The sequence below is a fragment of the Mus caroli genome, unplaced genomic scaffold, assembly GCF_978045245.1.
Source record: "Mus caroli unplaced genomic scaffold, Mus_caroli_1 scaffold_11, whole genome shotgun sequence".
In the NCBI taxonomy this organism is placed as follows: Eukaryota; Metazoa; Chordata; class Mammalia; order Rodentia; family Muridae; genus Mus; species Mus caroli.
This window is the reverse complement of record NW_028227266.1, coordinates 70236191-70258823: the sequence shown is the minus strand read 5'-3', so window position 1 is coordinate 70258823 and position 22633 is coordinate 70236191. Positions and strand designations below refer to the sequence as shown.

At 47.0% G+C, this 22633-nt stretch overlaps 1 protein-coding gene and 2 pseudogenes across 3 annotated transcripts in view; all 3 read left to right on the top strand.

Moving 5' to 3' along the window:
* Positions 1-685: 685 nt before the first annotated feature.
* Positions 686-956, top strand: LOC110302366 (dynein light chain 1, cytoplasmic pseudogene; annotated as a pseudogene).
* A 1856-nt stretch (positions 957-2812) lies between these two features.
* LOC110302365 (mitotic spindle assembly checkpoint protein MAD1 pseudogene) lies at positions 2813-4189 on the top strand (annotated as a pseudogene).
* Positions 4190-11199: 7010 nt separating this feature from the next.
* Myzap (myocardial zonula adherens protein) overlaps positions 11200-22633 on the top strand; it is a 114664-nt gene continuing 103230 nt past the window's right edge. Inside the window, exons 1-2 of one of the 3 annotated variants that reach the window (XM_029481481.2) lie at positions 11200-11368; positions 17337-17381. In XM_029481481.2, coding sequence (XP_029337341.1) covers positions 11294-11368; positions 17337-17381 — 120 coding nt within the window. In that variant the 5' untranslated portion in view covers positions 11200-11293. The remainder of the gene's footprint in view (positions 11369-17336; positions 17382-22633) is intronic. The other 2 variants (XM_021171902.3, XM_085844772.1) reach the window with 2 other exon arrangements.

Genomic DNA, 22633 nt, shown 5'->3' with positions numbered 1-22633 from the left:
CCCATGAGAAAACCAACAACAAGCAGGTATGGTGCTGTGCACATGTAATCCCAGTGCTGGCCAGCCGGGCATCTGAGACGAGGGGAGGGGGTGCGGAATCCCTAGCTAAATTGGTGAATTCCAGATTTAGCGAGAGACCTTGTCTCAAAAGGTAGAGAATGCCCTAAGGTTGACTACTGGCTTCACGGTGTGTGCACAAATGATGCACACATCACACCCCACCCCCAACACACAAGTGAATACATGAATAAATTAGGACCAGGGACGTGGCACACCAGGAAAGGCACTTGGTCACCAAGACTGATGAACTGAGTTTGATCCTTGGGATCCACGTGGTGGCAGGAGAAAACCAAGTCCTGTGGTTATCCTCTGACCTGTATACCAAATAAACAAAGGCTTAAAAAACCCTGACTGAGCCGGACATGGTGGCGCATGCCTTTAATCCCAGCACTCTGGAGGCAGAGGCAGGCTGATTTCTGAGTTCGAGGCCAGCCTGGTCTACAAAGTGAGTGCCAGGACAGCCAGGGCTACACAGAGAAACCCTATCTTGAAAAACCAAAGAAAAAACAAAAAAACAAAAACAAAAACAACCCTGACTGAGGCTTAGACTTCAGTAGCGACCTACTGTCGTCCGCGCTGCTTGGGCAGCGTCAGCACCTTACCTAGAAGCTTGGAGCAGCCAGTCATGTGCGACCGGAAGGCAGTGATCAAAAATGCAGACATGTTGGAAGAGATGCACCAGGACCCAGTGGAGTGAGCTACTCAGATACAGAAGTACAACATCGAAAAGGATTTTGCGGCCCGTATCAAGTAGGAGTTTGACAAGAAGTACAACCGCCCCGGCACTGCATTGAGGGGCAGAACTTCGGCAGTCACGTGACACACGAAACCAAATACTTCATCTACTTCTACCTGGGTCAGGTGGCCATTCTTCAAATCCGGTTAAAAGCATGATCTGTGCCAAACACTCAGTGATCCACCCAAAAGCAAGGACAGCATCCTAAGTTCCAAATGCCAGAGACTAAGTCTTCAGCCTTGCTAAGGGAACGCCCCGTTTGAATCTGGTGTGTTCTGTACAGGGCATTGCTCTCTGTACAAGTTTGTGATCATAAAATTAGTAAAACAGCTTACATTTGTATTTATTTTCTAGTCCATACTTCTGTATCCCATTTTTTTTCTCATTCAGGTAATTCCATTAAAAATAAATCTGTTGGAGATGGAAAAAAAAACCCAGTATGAATAAGTTCATAAAGACGCATATGTTGCTCTAACCTGAGACCCGGGGCCGTGGGTGTGTAGAATTTGAAAGGAGTGACTGACTGCATCTGGTCTGTCTCATTGTCCATCTGAGGCTGAGCCCTTGCTAGTCTTTGACACAATGTCTTCATAGTCTAGATCATGGCCATACTATAAAGGATGGAGAATACCAAAACAAAACAAAAACCACCATCAACAACAACAACAAAAAAGCAAAAACCCAGGGTGAGCTTTTTGGGTATCAATTTCTGTATGCTGACACGCTGAGTTATGATGTCTGTAGGCTAATGTGCAGAAAAATTCTATTAGCAAGACCTCAGGTGGCTTTGCTCTGCAGTCAACTTGAGGACTACTGGCAAAGTCCCAGTTCCATCCTGGAGAAAGAACGACCTACATATCCAAGCTAACTCTGCCCACTGCCCCACCTCCCCAGCCCATCTCCTCCCATCTCTGCCTGACTGTGGAGGGTGCTTAACTTTTCTTCTTTCCCAGTTTATTGACTCATTCCATTGCTGTCACATGGCCCATGTTCTTCCGAACTCACCCTGGGGTTCCATGTAATGTTGAAATATAGTATCCCAACCCGAATGCCAGGCAGCAGGCATGGCTGTGTCAACATCAGGGACTCTTGCTTTTCTAGTTCATCAGACTTCCTGGGCCACAGAGGGGTGGATGGGCTGCTCTGAAGCAGCTGGGAACCTTGGTTTGGTTTGGTTGAGACAGACCTCTAACTTGCTGTATAGTGGAGGATGGATGACCTTAAACCCATGATCCACCTGCCTCTATCTCCAAAGTGCTGACATTCCAGGTGTTTTCCATCACACCCGGCCTTAAAAGTGTCTTGCTAACCCTCAATGGTGTACAGCTGGACCTCTTCAGTTCTGGGGCATCGATTGCAACTGAGACTGCACCTTCACCAATGACCTTCCATGGCATCTCACAGTGCTGAGCCTCAGCTTCTCTCCATGACCCCCTCATGCCTTCAAAACCAGTACCACCTAAGGTGACTCTTACACATTACCAAGTCCTGCTGCGGCACGAGGTACATACAACCTTGGCTATCTCTGGGACACAGCCTCTTTGTGCTCTCCAACAAAAAAAACCAACCAAACAAAAACCCACTTCCCAGAAGATTTTACCTCAGTGATGCTGGTCTCTTCTTAATCATCACTAATTTCTTAGCTCTAGCTAACCAGCATCAATAATAGTCCCAGTGACACAAAGGTTCGATTTAGTGGTTTTGGTATCTTGTTAATCACAGCTGATTCTTCAGCCTCAGTTAACCAAAACCACAGAATCTTCACAATCAAAATAGCAACTGGCCTGATAAGAATCTTTAATCTTTCCTCTGAAATTTCTCAAGCCATGCCTCCATCTTCTGCACTGTTCTCAACATTATCTTCCAAGCTCCTATACAACATCCCGCAGAGCTCTTAACACCGAATGGATCTTCAAGCCCAAAGTTCCAAAGTCCTCCCACAGTCCTCCCCCAAACATGGCCAGGTTGTCACAGGAATACCCCACTATGCTGGTACCAATTTGAGTACCATACCAGATGGAGCTTAGCCACAAGGGGGCTTGAGTGGAGCTGGAGAGAGCAGCCAGCACCAATGCCAGGAACTATGAGTGCAAGGTGGATCGAAACCAGGAGCTCCTGGCACGCATTCAACAACTCCAGGAGGCCACAGCAGAAGATGCAGGAGCAGCTGGACCACCACAGGCTGTACAAGCAGAGCCTGGATGCTGCCACTCAGCAAGTGTGGGAACAGGATGATGGCCTGGCTGCAGCCAGGAAGGTGACTAGTTCATTGAAGGGGAGTGTCTTGGAGCTGCAGTTGAGTGCGATGGACTAGAAGGTACAGGTCAACTGCCCGGAGTCTGAGAAGCAGGAGCTGAAGGAGCAGCAGAAGCTGCAGCAGCAGAAATGGCAGGAGGCGAATCAGAAGATCCAGGAGCTGCAGGCCAGTCAAGAGGCCAGTCAACTGACCATGAGCAGAAGATTAAGGACCTGGAGCAGAAGCTGTGTCTGCAAGAGCAGGGTGCAGCTGTAGTCAAGAGCAGGAAGTCTGAGCTGATGCGGCTGCCTAGAATGGAGCATGAGCTGAAGAGACTGCGTGAAAGAGAAAACTCATCTAAGGCGATGAAGGAGACCAATGGGCTGCTCACAGAGGACCTGGAAGGTCTGCAAAGGAGGCTGGGCCACCAGGAAAAGATGCTAGAGGCTAGAGTTGGAGGAGAAGCTGCTTGCAAAGCTACAGAACTGGGAGAAACTGGACCAGACCATGGGCTTGAGTCTCAGGACTCCAGAGGACCTTTCTAGGTTCATGGTTGAGCTGCAGCAGCAAGAGCTCGCCCTGAAGGGGAAGAATAACAGTATCACCATCAGTGCCCGGGGTCTGGAGAAGGCCCAGCAGCAGCTCCAGGGTGAGGTCTGGCAGATCAATGCACAGCTGCTGGAGGAGAGGAAGAAGAGGGAGACACATGAGGTGCTTGCCCGAAGGCTCCAGAAGCACAAAGCATTGCTGACCAAGGAGCATTGCTGACGGCATGCGTGCCATCCTGGGATCCTATGACAGTGAGCTGACCCAAACTGAGTACTCAACCCAGCTGACACAGCGCCTGTGGGAAGCAGAGGACCTGGTTCAGAAGGTGCATGCCCACAGCTTGGAGATGGAGGCTCAGCTGTCTCAGGTCCTGGAGGAGCTTGGAGTTCAGAAGCAGAGAGCTGACATGCTGGAGATGGAGTTGAAGATTCTGAGGGCCCAGACAAGCTCATCCGAAGCCAGCTTCCCATTCTGCAAAGAGGTTGACGGTGGAGGAGCTGGAGGGTGAGTGGAGCCATCTGGAACAGGAAAAGCAGGAGCTGGAGATGCAGATAGAGAGACTAACCCTGACTAAGACAGCATCTAATGGGTTTCTACCACAAGCCTAGAGTGGTAACTACTGAAGAAAATCTGACCGACGCCTTCTTCTAGAATCTACGGTTTTCTTTCCCTGCTATGAATCCAATCTGGAGCTTCGTGCATGCTAGGCAAGAATTTCACCAACTGGGCTACCCCAGCCCTCTTTTATTTCATCTTCTCAACTGGCTTCTTCCCCCTGCACCCACGTGACATATATAATCATTGATTGCGATTCACTAGGGTGACCTACAATTTACAAAAATTCCAGCTTTTGGCTGCTAAATTCTGTGACTTTTTAAGTTTTGACTACACCAGCCTCCCAGCTCAAAGCTTCTTTGCACCACGGACTGCCTCCTCAGCCTTTGCCTTCCACCCACTAGCATCTTGATTGCTAACATCTTAACGAAAATGAGATCCTATCACTGCCCTGCTCAGAAGTTCAAGACTCCCTCAGGTGAGACAACTCTCACTTGGATCTGAGGCCGTTTATATTCTAATTCCTCTCTCTAGGCAGTCCCTCTGCCCTTGAAGTTCGAGTTAAATTGACTACCACATGCCATACTCATGCACAGTCTCGGAGACTTGACCTGAGTAGGGGCAGTAAGAGATGGAAGAAATGACACACACAGTCACAGGGAGCTAGGATCGGATGGGGTAGGCCCTTTGTGGGAGAAGCCACAGCGCCCCGGAAAGGCCACACATTTCTTTTATAGAGTTGAATGGAGAGGTAGGGTTATTGCATACAGATAAACAATACAGACAGGGTTTATGGTATACAGCTGGATCAAAGAGCCAGGTTTAGCTAATCTTGGTAGGGTTCTATAAGGGAACAGTCTGGAAACATCCAGAGAGGAGAAAGCTATGGCAGACATTCTCTGCACACACTGTCAACACTCACACTGTCCCCCAAGGAAGGCTTTGCCATCCCTCCAAGTCTGAGGCTCTGGGGTCCTTGACAAGAGTGTGCCTATGTTACAAGCACACCCTCACTCAGGACTTGGCTCTCTCGGGAGCTTTCTCTGCTCCTACATCCATGCATCCCAGCCCTACTGAGCCTGCTTCTTGCTCCAGCCTCTCCTCCTCCGAGGACCTCTTTTCTCTTCCTCCACAGTCTTTAGGGCCAGCTAGCTCATGGGCCATCTTTCCAGGGCATCTTTCCCCTACCTCTATGGACCTGTGCAGGCCTCTAATCTGGCTCTATCCCAGAGCACAAGGCAAGTTGCCGATGTCTCAGACTCTGGAGTCATCTTGCTTCAGTTGAAGCTTACTCCAGCCACTTCCTAGTATTGGTGCCACGGGCAGGGCACTCCAACTACCTGTCATTCCACTTCCTCATCTGCAGATCCGGGGACACATTAGCACCTTCCTTATTGTTATGTGCCCCAAAGCTTTTCTCTTTGTGCCTGCATGAGCCCTATCCATCATTTAATTACCCACGTTGTTCTCTCCTCAATTTTATAACCAAATCCTAGCAAGTGGGGGCTGCTCTCCCTGTCTCTGTATCCCCAGTGTCCAATAAACACTATTTGCATTGGTAACTTCTCATTCCTGTGACTGAAGCAACTTAAGGTCACCATTTCAAGGGATTTCTGTCCATCAAGGTAGAGAAGCCTGGTGGCAGGGGTTGCTTAGTCCATGATGGAAAGAGCACGTGGCACCGCAGTTATTCACATCTTGGCCAAACAGGAAGCAAAAGAATGGGACCAGGACTTTGGCCAGACTCTACTGCTCAAAAGCCTGCCTGTAGTAACCCACTTCCTCCAGCCAGACCTCACTTCCTGAAGGTTCCAGAGTCTCAGAAAAACAGCCACTACCTAGGGACCAAGAGACAGACATAGCAGCCTGTGGGGAAGCTTGCTCACTCAAGCCCTGACAGTACAGATCAGTGCCATGAATGTGCCGTTTGTTCGCTGGGCTAGCTCTGAGGTCGCGGACCTGTTTCAATGGGTTTGTATCCCTAGAGTGGGTCAGCAGCAGACCCAGCCCATGGCTAGACAGGCTAATAAACGCTGCGGATCTGAGGGAGCCAGTTGTCTGAGGATTGGGTTCCTCTTAGTCTGCCTTATCACTGCGCCCTGCTCCCTGCCTCTCAGAGGCCTGTCAATATGGCTGTTAGACTTATTCTACTTATGCAAAGGGGCTCTGTAATTCAACACCCTTGCCCAGGGCTGAAAATGTGTCCTTTTTCCCATTGTGAAACATTTGGTTTCTGTGGCATTCAGAAGAGAATATGCCAGGACTCTGGGATATCGTCACAGTTCAATGTAAGCAGAAGAAAGGGATTTCTTCAGGGACTCAAAGCGAGGAGGGCACACTAACAGAAGTCCTAGTGTGCCCTGGACTCACCCATTTTGTGCTCTGGTGTCTGGTGAGTGGTTCGATTCTTGATCATTTCTCCCCAGAAATAAAAAACAATCTTTGCTTCTCAGGACTTTGCTGAGGAAATGGATCTACCCTGAGGCCCTTAGCTAAGGATGCCCTAAGTTTAGGTAGATTTCATCAGAAAGCAACGAAGACAACAGGAAGCAGAGGCTTAGAGGGTAGGAGAGAACAAGGTTTGATTAAAAACTGATTCTGAGAAAAGGAAGGACGTTCATACAGGCATCTAGAATTTTCTGCACACCTGTGCTTCAGCAGAGGCTGTTACAACAGAACTTAAAGATGCATTACTATTACCATGGGTGGATGATAACGGCAGCGAAGACAAGGGTTGTCAGACTCCTGGTCCCTCCAGTACAGACAATGACATCCATCCACCATCAATGTGTAGGGAGAGCCCAGGGGGGCCTAGGGAGGGCCCAGGGAGGACCCAGGGAGGACATGCTGGGAGAAGGCTTGATGGCCTTCTGCACCAGAGCCCTGCCCACCCCCATCACTTCTATCCTCTTCCCTAGCCTTCTGCAAACCTTGGTGTTCTCAGTCGTTGAGTCCTCTTTAAGATTATTTCATATATATATATATATATATATATATATATATATATATATAGTGTGTGTGTGTGTGTGTGTGTAATACCAGGTACCTGTGGAGTGAAGATCTCCTACAGCTGGAGTTACAGGTGGTTGTAAGCTATTTCATTTGGGTGCTTAGCCTTGAGTCCTCTGAAAGAGAATTCTATGCTCTTAACTGCTGGGCTGTCTCTCTAGCCCCAGTTTCTTATTTTAAAAAAATAAAAGTCTTCCTGCCATATCCAGGGATCCATCCCATAGTCAGCTTCCAAATGCTGACACCATTGCATACACTAGCAAGATTTTGCTGAAAGGACCCAGATATGGCTGTCTCCTGTGAGACTATGCCGGGGCCTGGCAAACACAGAAGTGGATGCTCACAGTCAGCTATTGGATGTATCACAGGGCTCCCAATGGAGGAGCTAAAGAAAGTACCCAAGGAGCTGAAGGGATCTGCAATCCTATAGGTGGAACAACAATATGAACTAACCAATACTCCCGGAGCTCGTGTCTCTAGCTGCATATGAATCAGAAGATGGCCTAGTGGGCCATCAGTGGAAAGAGAGGCCCATTGGTCGTGCAAACTTTATATGCCTCAGTACAGGGGAACGCCAGGGCCAAGACGTGGGAGTGGGTGGGTAGGGGAGTGGGTGGGGGAGCGTGTGGGGGACTTTTGGGATAGCATTGGGAATGTAAATGGAATAAATACCCAATTAAAAAAATAAAATGTAAAAAAAAAATCTTCATTTGTGCATCTTCCTCTGGAACTATTTACAGAAAACTGGCTCCTTTTTAAAAATCACCTCTCCATCCCTCACCCTGCTTTCCATTGCTTCAAGTCTAGCTTCCCTCCCCATTTCCCTTCCTGTGACTCTTTCCCCTTTCTGGGGATGTAGCCATCTTCTTGCGCTTGTATCCCAATTGTATCCCTGTGGTCTCATCTTTCTCAGCTGGGTCAAGGCTGGCACCCGCCTGATCATCACCTACAACACCTTGTGACACCAATGTTGGCTGGGACAATCCTGGGGCTTTGGCTACTTACACTGACGACTTGCTGGGAGACCCTGGGCTGCCTTATAAGTTGGGCTGGCAAGAATCATATTTGTTTGGATTGGTCATGAATAAACTGCAATGTTGCTCTGAAATGTTTTTCCACCCATTCAAAATTGCTGAGCACTTAGCACATTCCAATGATGTATTTTAGATGTGGGGCGGAAACAGGATCCCGTTCTTAACCAGAGTTATAAGTTGGTGAGGAGTTTGCTGCTTTGCTAATAACCAAAATCATTATATTAAGGTGAAAAAAAGCCTCAGGTGGATGGATGACTTAGGGTTTCTGTCACTCGTGATAAAATGCCATAACCAAAAGTAACATGGGGAGGGAAGAGTTTATTTGGGCTGCGGCTTAGAGACCTTCATTGAAGGAAATTAGGGTAGGACACTGGAGGCAGGAACTGAAGCAGACACCATGGAGGAATATTATTTATTGGCTTGTTTTGTATGGCCTGCTCAGTCTGCTTTCTTATATAACTCAGGACCACCTTCCCAGATGTGCTCCACCCACAGTGAGCTTGGCTCTCTCATATCACAAAAACAAAATGCTCTATAAACTTGCATACAGACCAATATGATTGAAACATTTTTTTTTTTCAGTTGTGGTTGGTTCCCTTTTACCAGATGACTCTAGCTTATGCCGAGTTGACAAACAAACAACTAACCAACACAACACACAAACCGTAGATATGCAAATCCCCTTTATCTCCACCAGGAGCCTATCAGATATGCAAATCCCCTTTCTTCCTGTGCTGAGCCTATCAATCTTTGATGGTCTCTTGGATGATTGCCCCGCTATAAATAAACATTACTGATGCCAGGGTGTTTTGACTGTGTCTGCCTATCTCCTTGGGGCAAAATAGCAAACCATCATTAACCATTAGTTTCTTTCCACTGAGGTAACCATGCAAACATCTATCTCTAACTCCTGGTGGCTTCCAACGACTACCTTTAGAAGATTGGTTTATTTTTTTTTTATGTGTATGGATGTATTATCTGCATGTAGGTATGTGTAGCACAGCAGACCTGGTGCCCATGAAGGCCAAAAGAGTGTTTCAGATCACCTGAAACTGAAGTTGCCGACCAACTATTGTTAGCCACCAGGTAGGTGCTGGGGACCAAGTCCTACAAGTACTCTTAGCCACTGAGCCAACCCTCCAGCCCTGGCCACTGCCCTTTGATCAGTATTTATTGGAGGATAGACTTAGAGTTTAGGCTTACAGATGTCAGGACTAGAAGCAGAGGTTGTGTGGAGGAGGACAGAGGGAAATCTCTCATGGATTCCTTGTTTTGAAGAAGCTATAGATGGGAATAGAGTGGAATCGATATGAATGGCTATTGACCCGTTAACTCTGGCGTTAGTTTTATCCTTTGCAAATCAAAGATGTTAACAGAATCTACCTGGTGGGGTTGTGTAGCCTGAGGAGAAAGTGCATACAGATCGAAGAGGACAGGGGCAGAGGACTGGAAGATGGCTCAACATTAAGAAACCTTACTGCTCTTGCTGAGAACTAGAGTTCAGCTCCCAGCACCCAAGGTGGGTGGCTCACAACTGAGCTAACTTCAGCTTCAAGGGATTGGACACCTTTGGCCTCTGAGGATACCTGTACTCACCTGGACAAACTCAAAATTAAAAATAAAAAGTAAATCTTAAAACACACACACACAGTGGTGGTGAGGTTGGTAGAAGCATCAGGAAGGGCTGGCAGAGAAGACGCCCTGTGACTTTCATGCAGACTTGCAGAAAACATGACTGTTGTCACCAAAGGGGCAAGTTTTGTGGGATCATGAGGAATTCTGATTGGTAACATTCTTTGATGTCTTCCCTGGTGGTGCAACCTTGGGATCACTCGTGTGCATGGGTACACACACATACACACACATACACACATACACACACACACACACACACACACACAGAGAGAGAGGGAGAGAGAGAGAGAGAGAGAGAGAGAGAGAGAGAGAGAGAGAGAGAGAGAGGAGAGTGCACAGAAGTTAGGGAAACAAAGCTTCTAGGTTCAGGGGTAGGTACCGTCGGGATTCTGGTTAGGAGGTTGGTGAGAAGGCTGGGTTTTGCCTGGGTTTTGAAGGGTGAATGGAGATACTGTGTCCTCCCTCTCTTTCCCCCCAAGCACTTTGTCCTGATGTTAAAGGCCAAAGCACTCACACACCAGGTTCTTAGTGACTAGGCCCCAGCTCTCCTTAGCTTCTCTCCACCATCAGCTCCTGGCACTGTGACAGGGTGCCTTAGAAGGAAGGGTCCCAGACCTGCCCTTGCCTTGCTTATCTCTGCCAGGGGGCAGCAGAGTGTTCCAGAAAGGCCCTAGGGGCTGACAGGGTAGGTCACCTCTTAGCTTGGCCACTTAGCACCTGATGGGGCTCCTCCTGCCTTACTCAACCCTTGATGAATCAGTGTCCTCACCTGCAAAATGGGGTGCAGGATAATGACACCTACCCCCAAAGCGTGGTTGTGAAGATTGATTGACGCAAAGGGTGGTCAGTCCTGCCAGGTGGACACACAGCAATCACTGAATGAATGTGGACAGCCTTGCAATTCTGGTCTTCAGCTTAGTCACTTCCTCTGGGAGCCTCTTTCTGGCTCCTGAGGACCTTTGGACAGTTGCACACTCCCAGCACACATACCTGTTTTCTACCACAGAAATGACAACTGTCTTCTCTCAGGGTCACCATCAGGGTGCAAATCTGTGAGGACAGGAGTCGGTCGTTCACTAGGAGGCACAAATAATAGGCACTCAGTAGTTACCGTGAAAAAAAAATGACAAAGACCAAGGGTCCCAGTAGTCCTTGGGGTTTGACGGAAAGCTCTGGGGTCGTGAGGCCAAAAGGACAGGCGATATACAGCCCAGACCCACAGTGTGTGCAGGAAGACTGGACAGGGAGATACAGAGAGGATGACGCTCAACTTTGGGGAGAGAATGCTGCTTGACTAGTCTGGCAGAATCCTAGCCCCGCCCCTCTCAGGCCCCTCCCAGGCCCCGCCTCCTGGGCTCCAGCCCTGCGGAAGCCGTAGCTTCTAGTGTGTGAGCCTCCCCCGCGTAGGGTGCGCCCCGCACGCTTATCCTGCCCCGGAGCCGCGCGGGCACCCAGCCCTCGCTCCACAGCCGCTGCGAGATGCTGCGCTCCACGTCCACTGTCACCCTGTTCTCAGGTGGTGGTGCCAAGTCGCCTGGAACGCCCAGTAGAAGGGTAAGTAGCTAGCTGGAGAAGGAGCTGCTGGGGGATCTCTTGCACCCATCCCTGTCGCCCCATCTGTAGGGATGTGGGGAGAAGGATGCTTCTGGCTGCCGATACCTCAATCTTGCCTCAAGTTTCCTGGCTAGTCCGGGACTCCACACTGCACCTCGCTCTGGATGCTCCCGAGGTTGGAAGAGAGGGCTTAGGGGACTTTCTGGGATACCTAGAACTTCTCCTTCGCGTCTCCACTGTCAAGCCAAGCTTAAATGTGGCATCAGTTTAAAAAAGGCAAGGGAGAGTTTCTGAGGTCGCTGCCCTGAATATACTTGAAACGCAAACTTTCCTGAATCTCTTGTTTGGGAGCATCATCCGTATGTCCATCCACCAGTGACAGACAGCCTCTGATCCAGGAGCCAGCTTTGCCAAGGTGGTTGCCTGTTTGCAGACCAGAGCTGAGCAGCTGACCACCCCGGAGTCTAACTGTGTGGGACTCTAGTTTACTTTTTTAAGCCCTGACCATCACCTCCAGGGAGGTTTCCCTAAAGAAATCTGTTTAGCCACAGTCTTTGCTGAATCTGTTCTTACCTCCCAGATGCTCCTGAAAGAATGGCCAGACTTGTCAGGTTGACATTCTATGCCCCTTCGAAGATCAGGGCCTCAGAGAAGTCTGCTAGGAGCTTAGCTTATAGCTTTCTGATTCTTCTGGTATCACGTTATTAAATACCTACCTCTTCTCTAATCGCGTGTCCCCACCGTTCATTCTAACAGGTTAAATCCCCTTCCAAAAGCCCCTTCCGAAGTCCGGTCAGTTTGATTTGACCTTTAGTGTTTGTATTCTAAGCTATCTTTTCTCCATTTATAGACGAAAGGCATGTGTTGCTTTTGGGTGAGGGCCAAGTGGTGGTGGTGGTGGTGGTGTGTGTGTGTGTATTTATGTTTGTGTGTATATGTTAGACACCTAAGGCTCATAGAACTCTGGTTGCTTGGTCATTAACTTGATAAAGTGGCTTCCCATTTGGTTAGTGAGTTTCCAACCATGGGCTTACCCTATTGCAAGATGGGCATTTGACTCTTTCCCATGGAAGGCTTTGTTTAATCAGAACAAAATTTAGGTTGACAAAGAATAAAATCATTACAAAGTTAGCCCTGAGCTGTGTGCAGCAGCCCCTACCCACAGGGAGACTCTGATTTAGGTTGATGCTGGGATCCTGTGGGTGAATTAGGTGTAGCCAGGAGACTCAGTAGCATCTTTGAGATTTCTCTCTTGAGTGATGTCTGGACATATGGGAATGCTTTGTCTTTTGGCTAAGACTGCATCGAAACTCTGCGCTGAAGCACTCAGGCTTCTGAATTCAGACTATGTAGGACTGATTGGAACATTCTAGAACTTCTGTGGACAAAATCTTTCTAAAGGCTCCAGTGTGTGTGTGTGTGTGTGCGCGTGCGTTGATTGACTAATTGACTCACTGAATATTATAGATCTATTTCTGTGTGCTACAGGGCTGGGCACTCAGTTCCATTCTGCTCTCGGAGGCAGACATTATCACAAATGAGTTTGTGGAGTGAGCAGAGTATTTCCAGGGTTCAGTGGTCCTAAAAGAAAGACTCTTTCTGAGGTGTGTAGGGCAAGCCTCTCCCTGCAGGGGAACTGCTACTTAGTCTCCCAGCAGGGGCAGGAGTTATGAAGGCAATCGACAAGGTAAAAGGAGAACCATCATTTACCTCAGTGGATACTTGACATGGACTGTATGACGATGTGTGCCAGACCTGCTTTGGGACAAAACACAAAGAGTTTTTAAAATAATTTAAAAAAAAAACTTTTAGAAGCACAAGAAAATAAAGATATACAGTAAATACATAGCCATGAAAAATGTTTCTGAAATTGAAAAAAATTCAAGAAATCCGGCCTTCTCTCACTCCCTCTGTGATGCTGGCAAGGAGATGATCTCAAACTGGAATACTTTGGGTGTGCTCAACCTGTGGTTTCCTCCAGCCAAGGGTAGCTATGGACCTAGTCTAGCACAGAATCGTATGTGTTCTTAAAACACTATGAGATGCTTTAGTTTGTTTTGTGACTCAACGGCGTGGCTCTTGAGTGTGAACTTCGTAAAGGACAGCACCGTGTCTCAAAGTCAAAAGGTCTGCTAGCTATTAAAATAGATCAGTTTTATCCGCAGGGCTTATCAAAGCAGGGCAGGAGTTGCCCTGAGTCAGCTGCAAGGGCAGTGTCCAACCAGGCTGTCACAGGTCACCCTTTGTTCAGAGACAGCCACCTGCAAATGGGCTTACTTCCCTCTTGTCTGAAACTGTCTCAACGGGGAGGAGGGAGCCTGTTGGGGTTCAGGATGGTGGGGGTGGTTTCTGTTAACCCATAAACAAAACTCTGAGAGTCGTTCATACACAGCAACCAGTGGGAATTAAAAAAAAAAAAAAAGGATCTGCCTCCAAACCAGTTGTGCACTAAAAATAGTTTTATCTATGGCAACCGTGGGAAGATAAAGTGTTTGGAGAATAGGTACAGCCAGAATGGTGACCTTGGGGGATGTGGGGGTGGAATTAAAAAAAAAAAAAAGTAACATGAATGGCTTGGTGATTTTGAAAGGAGATTTGTAATTGAAAGTGAATCTCCCAGCATAGGCCTTTGAAGTGAAGTCAGTTGTGTGGCTAGGCTGTGAACTTGGAGTGGAAGGCACATGCTGTCCTGTCCTGTAGTCAGGTACTTTGAGCTCAGATCCTGGGCTAGAGCAGAAGGAGATGTGAAGCCTGTCACAGATTCTCTCCAGCACCATGTCCTCTTGATAAGGAGAGACTGTTGGCTGCCTGTAGCTGGCATTGTGACCCATCGGTGGCATTAAAAAAAAAAAAAACTAAAACAAATCCAAACAAGGCCATGGGATAAGCTTGCTTCCTAGCCAGCCCTTCCTTTGGCAGAGGCTTTCTCTCTTAAAACCCAGCACAGGCCTGCCCATCCTCACTCCGTGGCTGGTGCTGTCCTCACCAGGGTCTTGTTCCTGCCTTGTTGGTTCAAACCAAGGAATTCCCCTTGACTGGCATGTGAAAGAGACTGACAGGTGTTCCAGCTTCCTCTTCTCGGTGGAGGAAACAGTCCGTATAGCTCTGTTTCCTGTACCCTGTGGGATTCAAGGACAGTGTGCAAATAGCTCTTCCATCCTGTAGGATCTGAGGAAGGGACATGGGGATTTGGGGGGAATTCAGCCCCTGAAGGAAGGAAGCTGGTTGGAGCATCCACTGGGGGAGGGGGACAGATTTTCATTGCATCCCGAAAATTGCCTGGCTCTTGCTTAGGATCCCCTTGAGCTGGTTCCTGACAGGCTAGGTGGTAGAGTTTTAGAATTGTGGCATCATCAGGGCTTAAGTGAAAAGCCTCTGCCACTAACAGATGACAGAGGCTCGGGAAAACACCAACTGGTTTGTTTGTTTGTTTGTTTGTTTTTGTCTTTTGTCCTTCCATCTTGCCTTGTTCAGTGCAGGGTGGTCAGACTTGGGGCTCTGAAGGATACTGAAGAACACTGGATTCACAGAGCATCCCACCTATATTCTGCAGAGTGTACAGAACCAGTCCAGCCTTGTTCCTAAGCCACTATAGAGGCCTAAATGTGGTCTCTGTTGATGTTTCTCTAATGCTGTGCATACACACTGAGAGCTGATTTGGACCTTGGTGTCCCTACCAAGCTTCTTGGTGGCTGGGCACACCCTTCCAAGTCAGCGAGCCTCAGTTGCCTGATTGAGTGCAAGAGCTGGCTCACTGGAGCTAAACCTGAGGTACTTCAATGGGAAGCGCTTCATCTGTTACCTGCTTTACAGTTTAACATGGCCCCAGTACTTTTCCAGCACATAGGTGAATAACAGTGGTGCTTGCCTCTTTCCCTCTTCCGTTGAGCCGTGTCTCCTAAATGTCAACCATAGAATGATCTTTTCTAACGTGCAAAATCCAGCCGCCTGCTTCTTCTGCTCCAGGAACCTGTGCAAAGCCAGACTCCATGTTTAATATTCGGCTCCCCAGCCTGACTCTTTTATGTCTTGTCTATCTCTCTACCTTTCCCAGGTATTTCAAATACCCCCCTCTCTGGGGCTTCCTGAGCTCCTTGTTCCCCCCTCCCCCACTCTTGTTGCTTCATACTTCTCCCCTAAGGAGAATCTGCCTTGTCTTGAACCCTCAGTTTCTCAGCTTGTCCAACCCACTGTTGTGTGAAGCTATGAGTGACCACTTGAGAAGCTTTCGAGACCTTGGAGGTCTGCTCTGTTGATTCAGTGCACCCCACACAAACCCAGAGCCCTGAGTTCAAGTCCTACAATATATATATATATATATATATATATATATATATATATATATATGTGTGTGTGTGTGTGTGTGTGTGTGTGTGTGTGTATGTGCATGTGTATATATATGTATATTGCATGCCTACCAGCCAGGCATGGTGGCTGTGTGTGCTCATAATCTCAGCAGTGTCAGCAATATGTGTTCATAATAGGGATACAAGGACAAACAGATCAATGTTCTGGTAAATCCAAGGAGAGCTGTACAAGGTATAATAGCAGTCAGGGTCCCAAAGAAACTTCACTTCACAACCATTCAGGAAATGAGAACTTAAGAGGAAAAGTCTGGGATCCAGCCCTCCAGCCTGATGCTTCTGACCTACCTAGGAAGGAAGCAGGTGACAAGTGGGTGGGATGGCCCAGGTGACAAGTTGGACGATTCTGGTCTCCAAGTACTCACCTTGCCTCTTCCTCTGCCACAGTTGGAATTTCATTTATTGGGTTAAGTCAGTGATTCTCAACCTTGGTTCTACATAGAGTTACCAGGCAGCATAAAGCCAACTCAGGTTTTGAACCATATGGGACATAGGCTGAAACCATGAACTAACTGGTACCGTGTTTATTGGGGAGTACCCCATGTGATTGTGAGTACAGTTGAGAATGAGAGTGTTTCTCTAAGCATTGGGGATTTCTTGGAAGGGCAGCTACTCTAGGGCAGCCAGCAAGATCCCTTGGGCCTTGCAGACAGCCATCAAGGTGATGGGCTGGGCAGGGATCCAAGCACTTCTAGATATAGCAGGATCTTTGTGTACATTTGTGGACTCAGAGACTTTATTCTCAGATCATAGCATTTGGGCACATTCTGTGGCTAGTATGGAAGTGATCCAGAGAAAGTTGAGAGAGCAAGGGAGGCCCCTGCCTTCCTATTGGTAGATTTTATGAGGCTACAGCCCTAACATGAGAAAGAAAGGTCCCTTCCCATGGTGAGAGTGGAGGCTAGATGCTGATGCTCAGACAGACCTGGCCTGCTCTGTTTTGAATATCTCTGAGATAAGAGTGGATTTCACCATGGCCTACAAAGTCTGAATAGTTCTCATCTAGCCCTTTATATAAAAACATTGACCACCCCCCCACACCTTAATATAGATAATGAAGCTACAAGTTCAGGGTCACAACAATCCTTATCTAGATGGTGTGTGCTCCATTCTCACTTGGCCTGGCATGTAGGTTCCAGAGGTTGGATACGTTTGTGTTGAGCAGGGAGGGGAGGCCACACCCCTCCTCCAGCCACACCCACAGAGGCCACACCTGGTGTTTTGAAGGGCAGCTTGGCAGGATGCCACAGTAGGAGTGGACCCAACCTGAGGGAAACATAAATGCATTTGGTTTATTTCCTTAGGGAAATCCACTTTGCAAACTGATTAGCAAACTCCTGTTACCACCCTCGGTCATCTTTTCCATCCCCCGAGATAGATTTCCCTTCCCCCTTGGGTGAACCCCAGTTTCAGAAGCTGAGAACAGAAAGATGGATGAAACCCCAGAGTGTCTTTAGATTAAGACGTCTGCCTCCACAAAAGGGGTCACAGAGAGCCCCAGAGTTCCTCTGTGTCCTGAGCTATAAACAGAGGCTTGATTGTACTTTTTGTGTGTGTGAAGGAGACCTGAATGCTAGCTGTTTCTCCCTTGCTTTCCCTCCCAGGAGGGTGACTTTGAAGACAGTCGGAGAATCCCTAAGGAGTTTCAGGTATGGTCTCCTTTGTTTGAGTTCACTCTCTCAAATAAACCCAACCCAACCACACTGATACCCTGCTAGGCTCTGGAAAGGCTATAAAAGCCATCCTGGTAAAACGCTTGTCTGATCTCGACCTGTGCCTTTCCCTTCCATCATTTTGTAGTGGAGAGAGTATTAGGAGAAACTCCATTATTCAGAATTGTTGAACTCATGTTTTAGTGTTATTCTCTTTATCTGTTCCCTGTCAACTGGAAGAGTTCTGCCCTTAACTCTCTGTTTATGTTTATCTCACCTGCTGACCAAATAGCTTAGGTTGTATGTCACATGTCAATCTCTGGACATGTCAACATTGAGCTGTACCTGAGCTATCTTGTCTGAGAGATGTCTGTTGTTCAGTGATGGATAATGATGAATTTCTGAGACCCACAGACCTCAAAAGGACAGCACTATCCTTTTATACCCAGCTCACATGCCATCACGTCTAGATGGTACCTTTCTCATAGAGTCCTACTTCTGGTTAAGATTAAGGTTCTGTTTCCTTTAACCAAATAATAAGAAACTTACAGAATTCTTAACATGTGCCAGAGACTGCTCAAAGCTCTTAACATGTCAGCTAAATTAGCCTTCACACTCGAAAGAGAAAGTTGTTTTATAACTAAGGTAACGGAAACACTGAGGATGAAGCCTCTTTCTCAAGTTTCATAGCTAGTGTCAAAACCCGTATTATGACCCAAGAAATGCAGACCCCATGCTTTAACCTCCAAGCTACCCTGCCTCTCAGTACCATACATTGTCTATGCCTACCATTGTTTCATGTAGCCTTATTTGAGCATATTAGTAGCTTACGAGCTCCTGGGGGTACAGCAGCTTCCTTGACATCATGGTCCCTTTCTATCCCTTAAAAAGTACTTTACAAGTCATAGGAACTCAGCCATCAAAGAATGGAGCACGGTGAGCTGGTGAGACAGCAATGGTTTGTGGGCTGTAATTTTCCACATTGTTCAGACCTCACGGGCTGAGCCCGCTCCTGAGAGGATCCCTGGGTATAAATTGTACTAACTACCTTTGGGCACTGTTTAGCCTGGGAAAACCCTGGGAGTTGTGAGTTTCAGGAAGCCATTGTGATTGTGATTAGCATCATAAAATGCTGAGATAAGCCATGTTGGGTTGATGTTACTCAGGGAAGATTCTGCCCCAGGAAGATGGGTAGAGGGAGGTGCACCCTGCCCAGTCACCCTAGTGCGCAGGGTTCAAGGGTCATGTTCCTTACCAGAGCTTTTATTAGGAACTCAGAATACCTCCTAGGCCTCTAGCATACTTCATTTGCTATTGCTGAGGCTATTGGATTTAGGAAGAATTAGCAACCCCCCACACACACATACTCTCTTTTAATTTTCCTTATTGTTATTACTATAATTGTGTGTGTGTACTCTTGTACATAAATGAGGAAGTCAGAAGAGAGTGTGCATCCGGTGCCCTCCTCTATCACCCTCCACCTATTTCTTTGAGGCAGAATCTCTCCTCAAATCTGGGGTTCAGGTTTTTCAGCTATGCTGCAAGCACCAGATGAACAGTCTCTTCTGACCTCCTTATTTATGTACAAGAGTACACACACACACACACACACAATTATAATAATAAAAGTTAAAAGGGAATATGTGTGGAGGGGATGCTAATTCATCCTAAATTGGATAGCTTCATCAACAGTAAATTGTCTCCATCCCCCTCAGAGCTAGGGTTACAAGTATGGACGGAATGCCTAGCTTGTTTCATGGCTGCTTCTAGGAACTGAACTTTGGTCTACTTGATTGGGGAAAAATGCTTTTAATCAATGAGCTACCACACTAGTTCCACTATTATTTTAATTTAAAAACTACTTGAAAAAGTTGCAATCAACACAGAAATCCACAGCCCACCCACAAACATTTTTTAAATGATATTAACAGTTGTGGTTCCTTAAGGTTGTGTTTCTCCCCTTTAAATCTACATGAATTAAAAGGGTGCGTTTAAAAGCAAAGTGGGGTTAGTCTTAACATTTTGTTCTGAAACTTACTTTCTCTTCCTTTTCTTTTCCTCTTTTCTTTTCTTTTCTTTCTTTCTTTCTTTCTTTCTTTCTTTCTTTCTTTCTTTTTTGTTGTTGTTGTTGTTTTGTTTTTAAGACAGAGTCTCTCTGTATAGCCCTGGCTGTCCTGGAACTCACTCTGTAGACCAGGCTGGTCTCCAACTCACAGAAATCCACCTGCCTCTGCCTCCCAAGTGCTGTAATTAAAGTTGTGTGCCACCACTGCCCCACAAACAACCTTCTTTTATCATAACAAATATATATTTGCTAGGGAGGCATGTGATCCTGCTCCAAGCTGGGATTAAGTTGCTTGTGTACCATCAATAGTAGGTCAGCATCTATTAAGAATAGCTGTGCTCGTTAATATTTCCATCAAAGCCCTTTATTGATGAGAGCAGATGATTTGGATAGGATCCAAGGGTGTGGCCCCTGGTATCTGCTGCAACAGCCAAAAGGCTTTGAAGCCAAATCTTTTATCTTGCAGGCTCTTTTCATTTTTATGTGTTCTGTTTACTGTTGACTTTGTGTGTGTCTTGGTAGGTGTGGCTCAAACAGCCCAGCCCAATGGTCGTGGTATAGCTGCCAACTGTGGGAACTGTGTGGAGGAATGTCAGAGGAGGAGGGCCAGTGGAGAATGGGTGCAACTGTGGTGAAGGCCCATCTCACCTGTGGGTGAATTAATGCATTAAAGTCTCTTTCTTGAAAATGATGGCCATTAGGGAATGCCCCTCTAGGATCTACCAGCCAGTGAAAAGGCATTGTTTACCTTCTAATGCCGCAAATTCCATTGACCAAATAGTTTCCATGGAAACGAGGGTCAGGAAGCCAAGTGGACCTGTTTTGTTCTGGAGCATAGGTTGAGAACACAGTGATAATATCTCAATATTAATAAAAATACTTTATCAGGGCTGGGGGGGGGCATTCTGCCAGCAAAGCACTTGCTAAGCAAGTGTGAGGATCTGGGTCTGACTCCATAGAACCCACTTCCAGACTGAAATCTCAGCATTCCTACAAATCCCTGGAAGCTCACAGGCCTGTGAGTCCAGCATGTGCAGCAGCAAACAGCCAAGATGCTCTGCTGCAAACATGTCATCATACTGTGCCATCACTAAGGGCCATGTGGTTGATCTACGGGACCTCATCCTTCTTTTGCATGAATATGTAGTCCTTGAAGAGACTTAGTGGCTGGCTGCTTTGCAAGAAGCTTCAGAAAGCCTGATGACTGGTCTGGCACAGCAAGGGCTGACATCCAAGGTTGTTCTCTGACTTCCACATAAGTATGCCATGTGTGTGTTCATACCTTTATACTTAAATGTGTGCATGTGTACACACACACATACACACACACACACACACACACACACACACGATCAACCTTTACATCTCTAGAGGCATGCTTTCCTTTTAATCTCATCTTACACTTGAAATTCAGAGAATAAATTTCCCATGGCCAAATAGCCAGAGGAGGTTAGAGCCTGTGTGCACGTGTGAATTTGTGCATGTGAGTTCGTATAGACGTGTGTGCATCCTCATGTATGTATGGGATGTGGTGCATTCATGGATCAGATTCAGCCTGTCAGAAATGATTGCTGAGAATCATAGATTTGCATGGTCCACCTGGTGTGGCTTATGTTTTAGTGTTTGTAAAGGCCAGTCTGGTTTTAGCCAGGTGGAGTGGCCTATAGTCAGAAGGTTGCCTTTCTCTGTAGGTGACTCCCAGTTTTCCATTAGGGCTGCTGCTCATCCAGAAAGAGAGCTATCTGGTGGAATGGCTAGCTCTCCTCTTGCCCAACATATCTGGGTATGAGCATTGGATGCTTGTTGTAAAGCTGGCCAGAACAAAGATAGCCCTGGGTGTCAGGCCAGGTCCACCCTGAGGTCACTGGAGATGAAGCTAGTCCAGGAGGACGTAAGAATGGAAAGGCATCTATCTTGACACTTCATATATTTAAAGAACCAGGTTGGAGATGGCCATAAACAAAACCCAGGACATTGTGCATGTTAGGCAATTACTTTTTGGTTTTGTTTTTTAAGACAGGGTCTCAGTATGTAATCCTGACTGTCCTGCAACTTGCTATGTACACAAGGCTGGTCTTGAACTCACAAAGATTCCCCTGCCTCTATCCTCTGGGTGCTGGGATTGAAGACATATGCTACCATGCCCAGCCTGGCAGTTTTTGGAGCAGGGTTTCAGTAAGTTGTTCAAGCTGGCTTTGAACTCACTTTGTGGCCAGGCAGTCCTTCAGCTTGCCATACTCTTGCCTCTGCCTCTCCAGAAGCTGAGACTGTGGACCAGCACCTCCAGGCCTGAATGAATGGCCAGGAGGTGTTCTCCTTGTACATCTGTCTCTGAACTTCCCACTTTTATAAGTTTACCAATCATTTTGTATAAGGATTGCCAAGGTGGTCTCATTTTTACTTGATTGCCTCTGTAAAGACCCTCAACTTGACTCAGCTTGCTTCTAGCACACACAAGGCCCTGGGCTCCATCCCTAGCATGACATAAACCAGGCATGGTGGTGCTCAGGATCCCCCACTGTCACCAGACTCTCAACAAACACACAAGCTGTGACTTTAATGCTTCTTTTGTGTTTAATGTTAAGAGGAATGGTGCAGTTTAGTCTTTCTCTCATTGGCTTGGCTTCGCTTTGCAGTCCTGAGCTTGAACCTAGGACCTCCTGTTTGCTAGATCAGAAATTTACCATTAAGACAACACTCCCAGTGCTGGCCTTTTGGAAACTGCTTGAGAACCTTTATTCATGTATGTATGCATGCATGTATATATGAATATATATGAATATGTATGTATAATATATGTGTGTATATGCATATGTATCTGTACATATTTTGTTTGATTTTGAGACAGGGTCTCACTATATAGCCCTGGCTGTCCTGGAACTCACTAGACTAGGCTGGCCTCGAACTCCCAGGGCTCTGCCTGCCTCTGCCTCCCAAGTGCTGGGAGTAAAGGTGTAAACCTCTATGTCTAGCCTTTATTCCAGAATTTCAGTGATCTTTATCTGCAGCTTTGAGAACCTGACAGGAGGCCTCAGCAGTCAGTGACAGGTGCTCACTATGTACCTAGTGAAACGCCAATGTTATTACCTTGGCAATTAAGCTCTTGGTCCCCTGGCCTTTTCTGCTAAGTCTCTTTTAATTTTTAGCAAATGAAACAGTTTTGGCTTTTTCTTCTTCTTCTTTT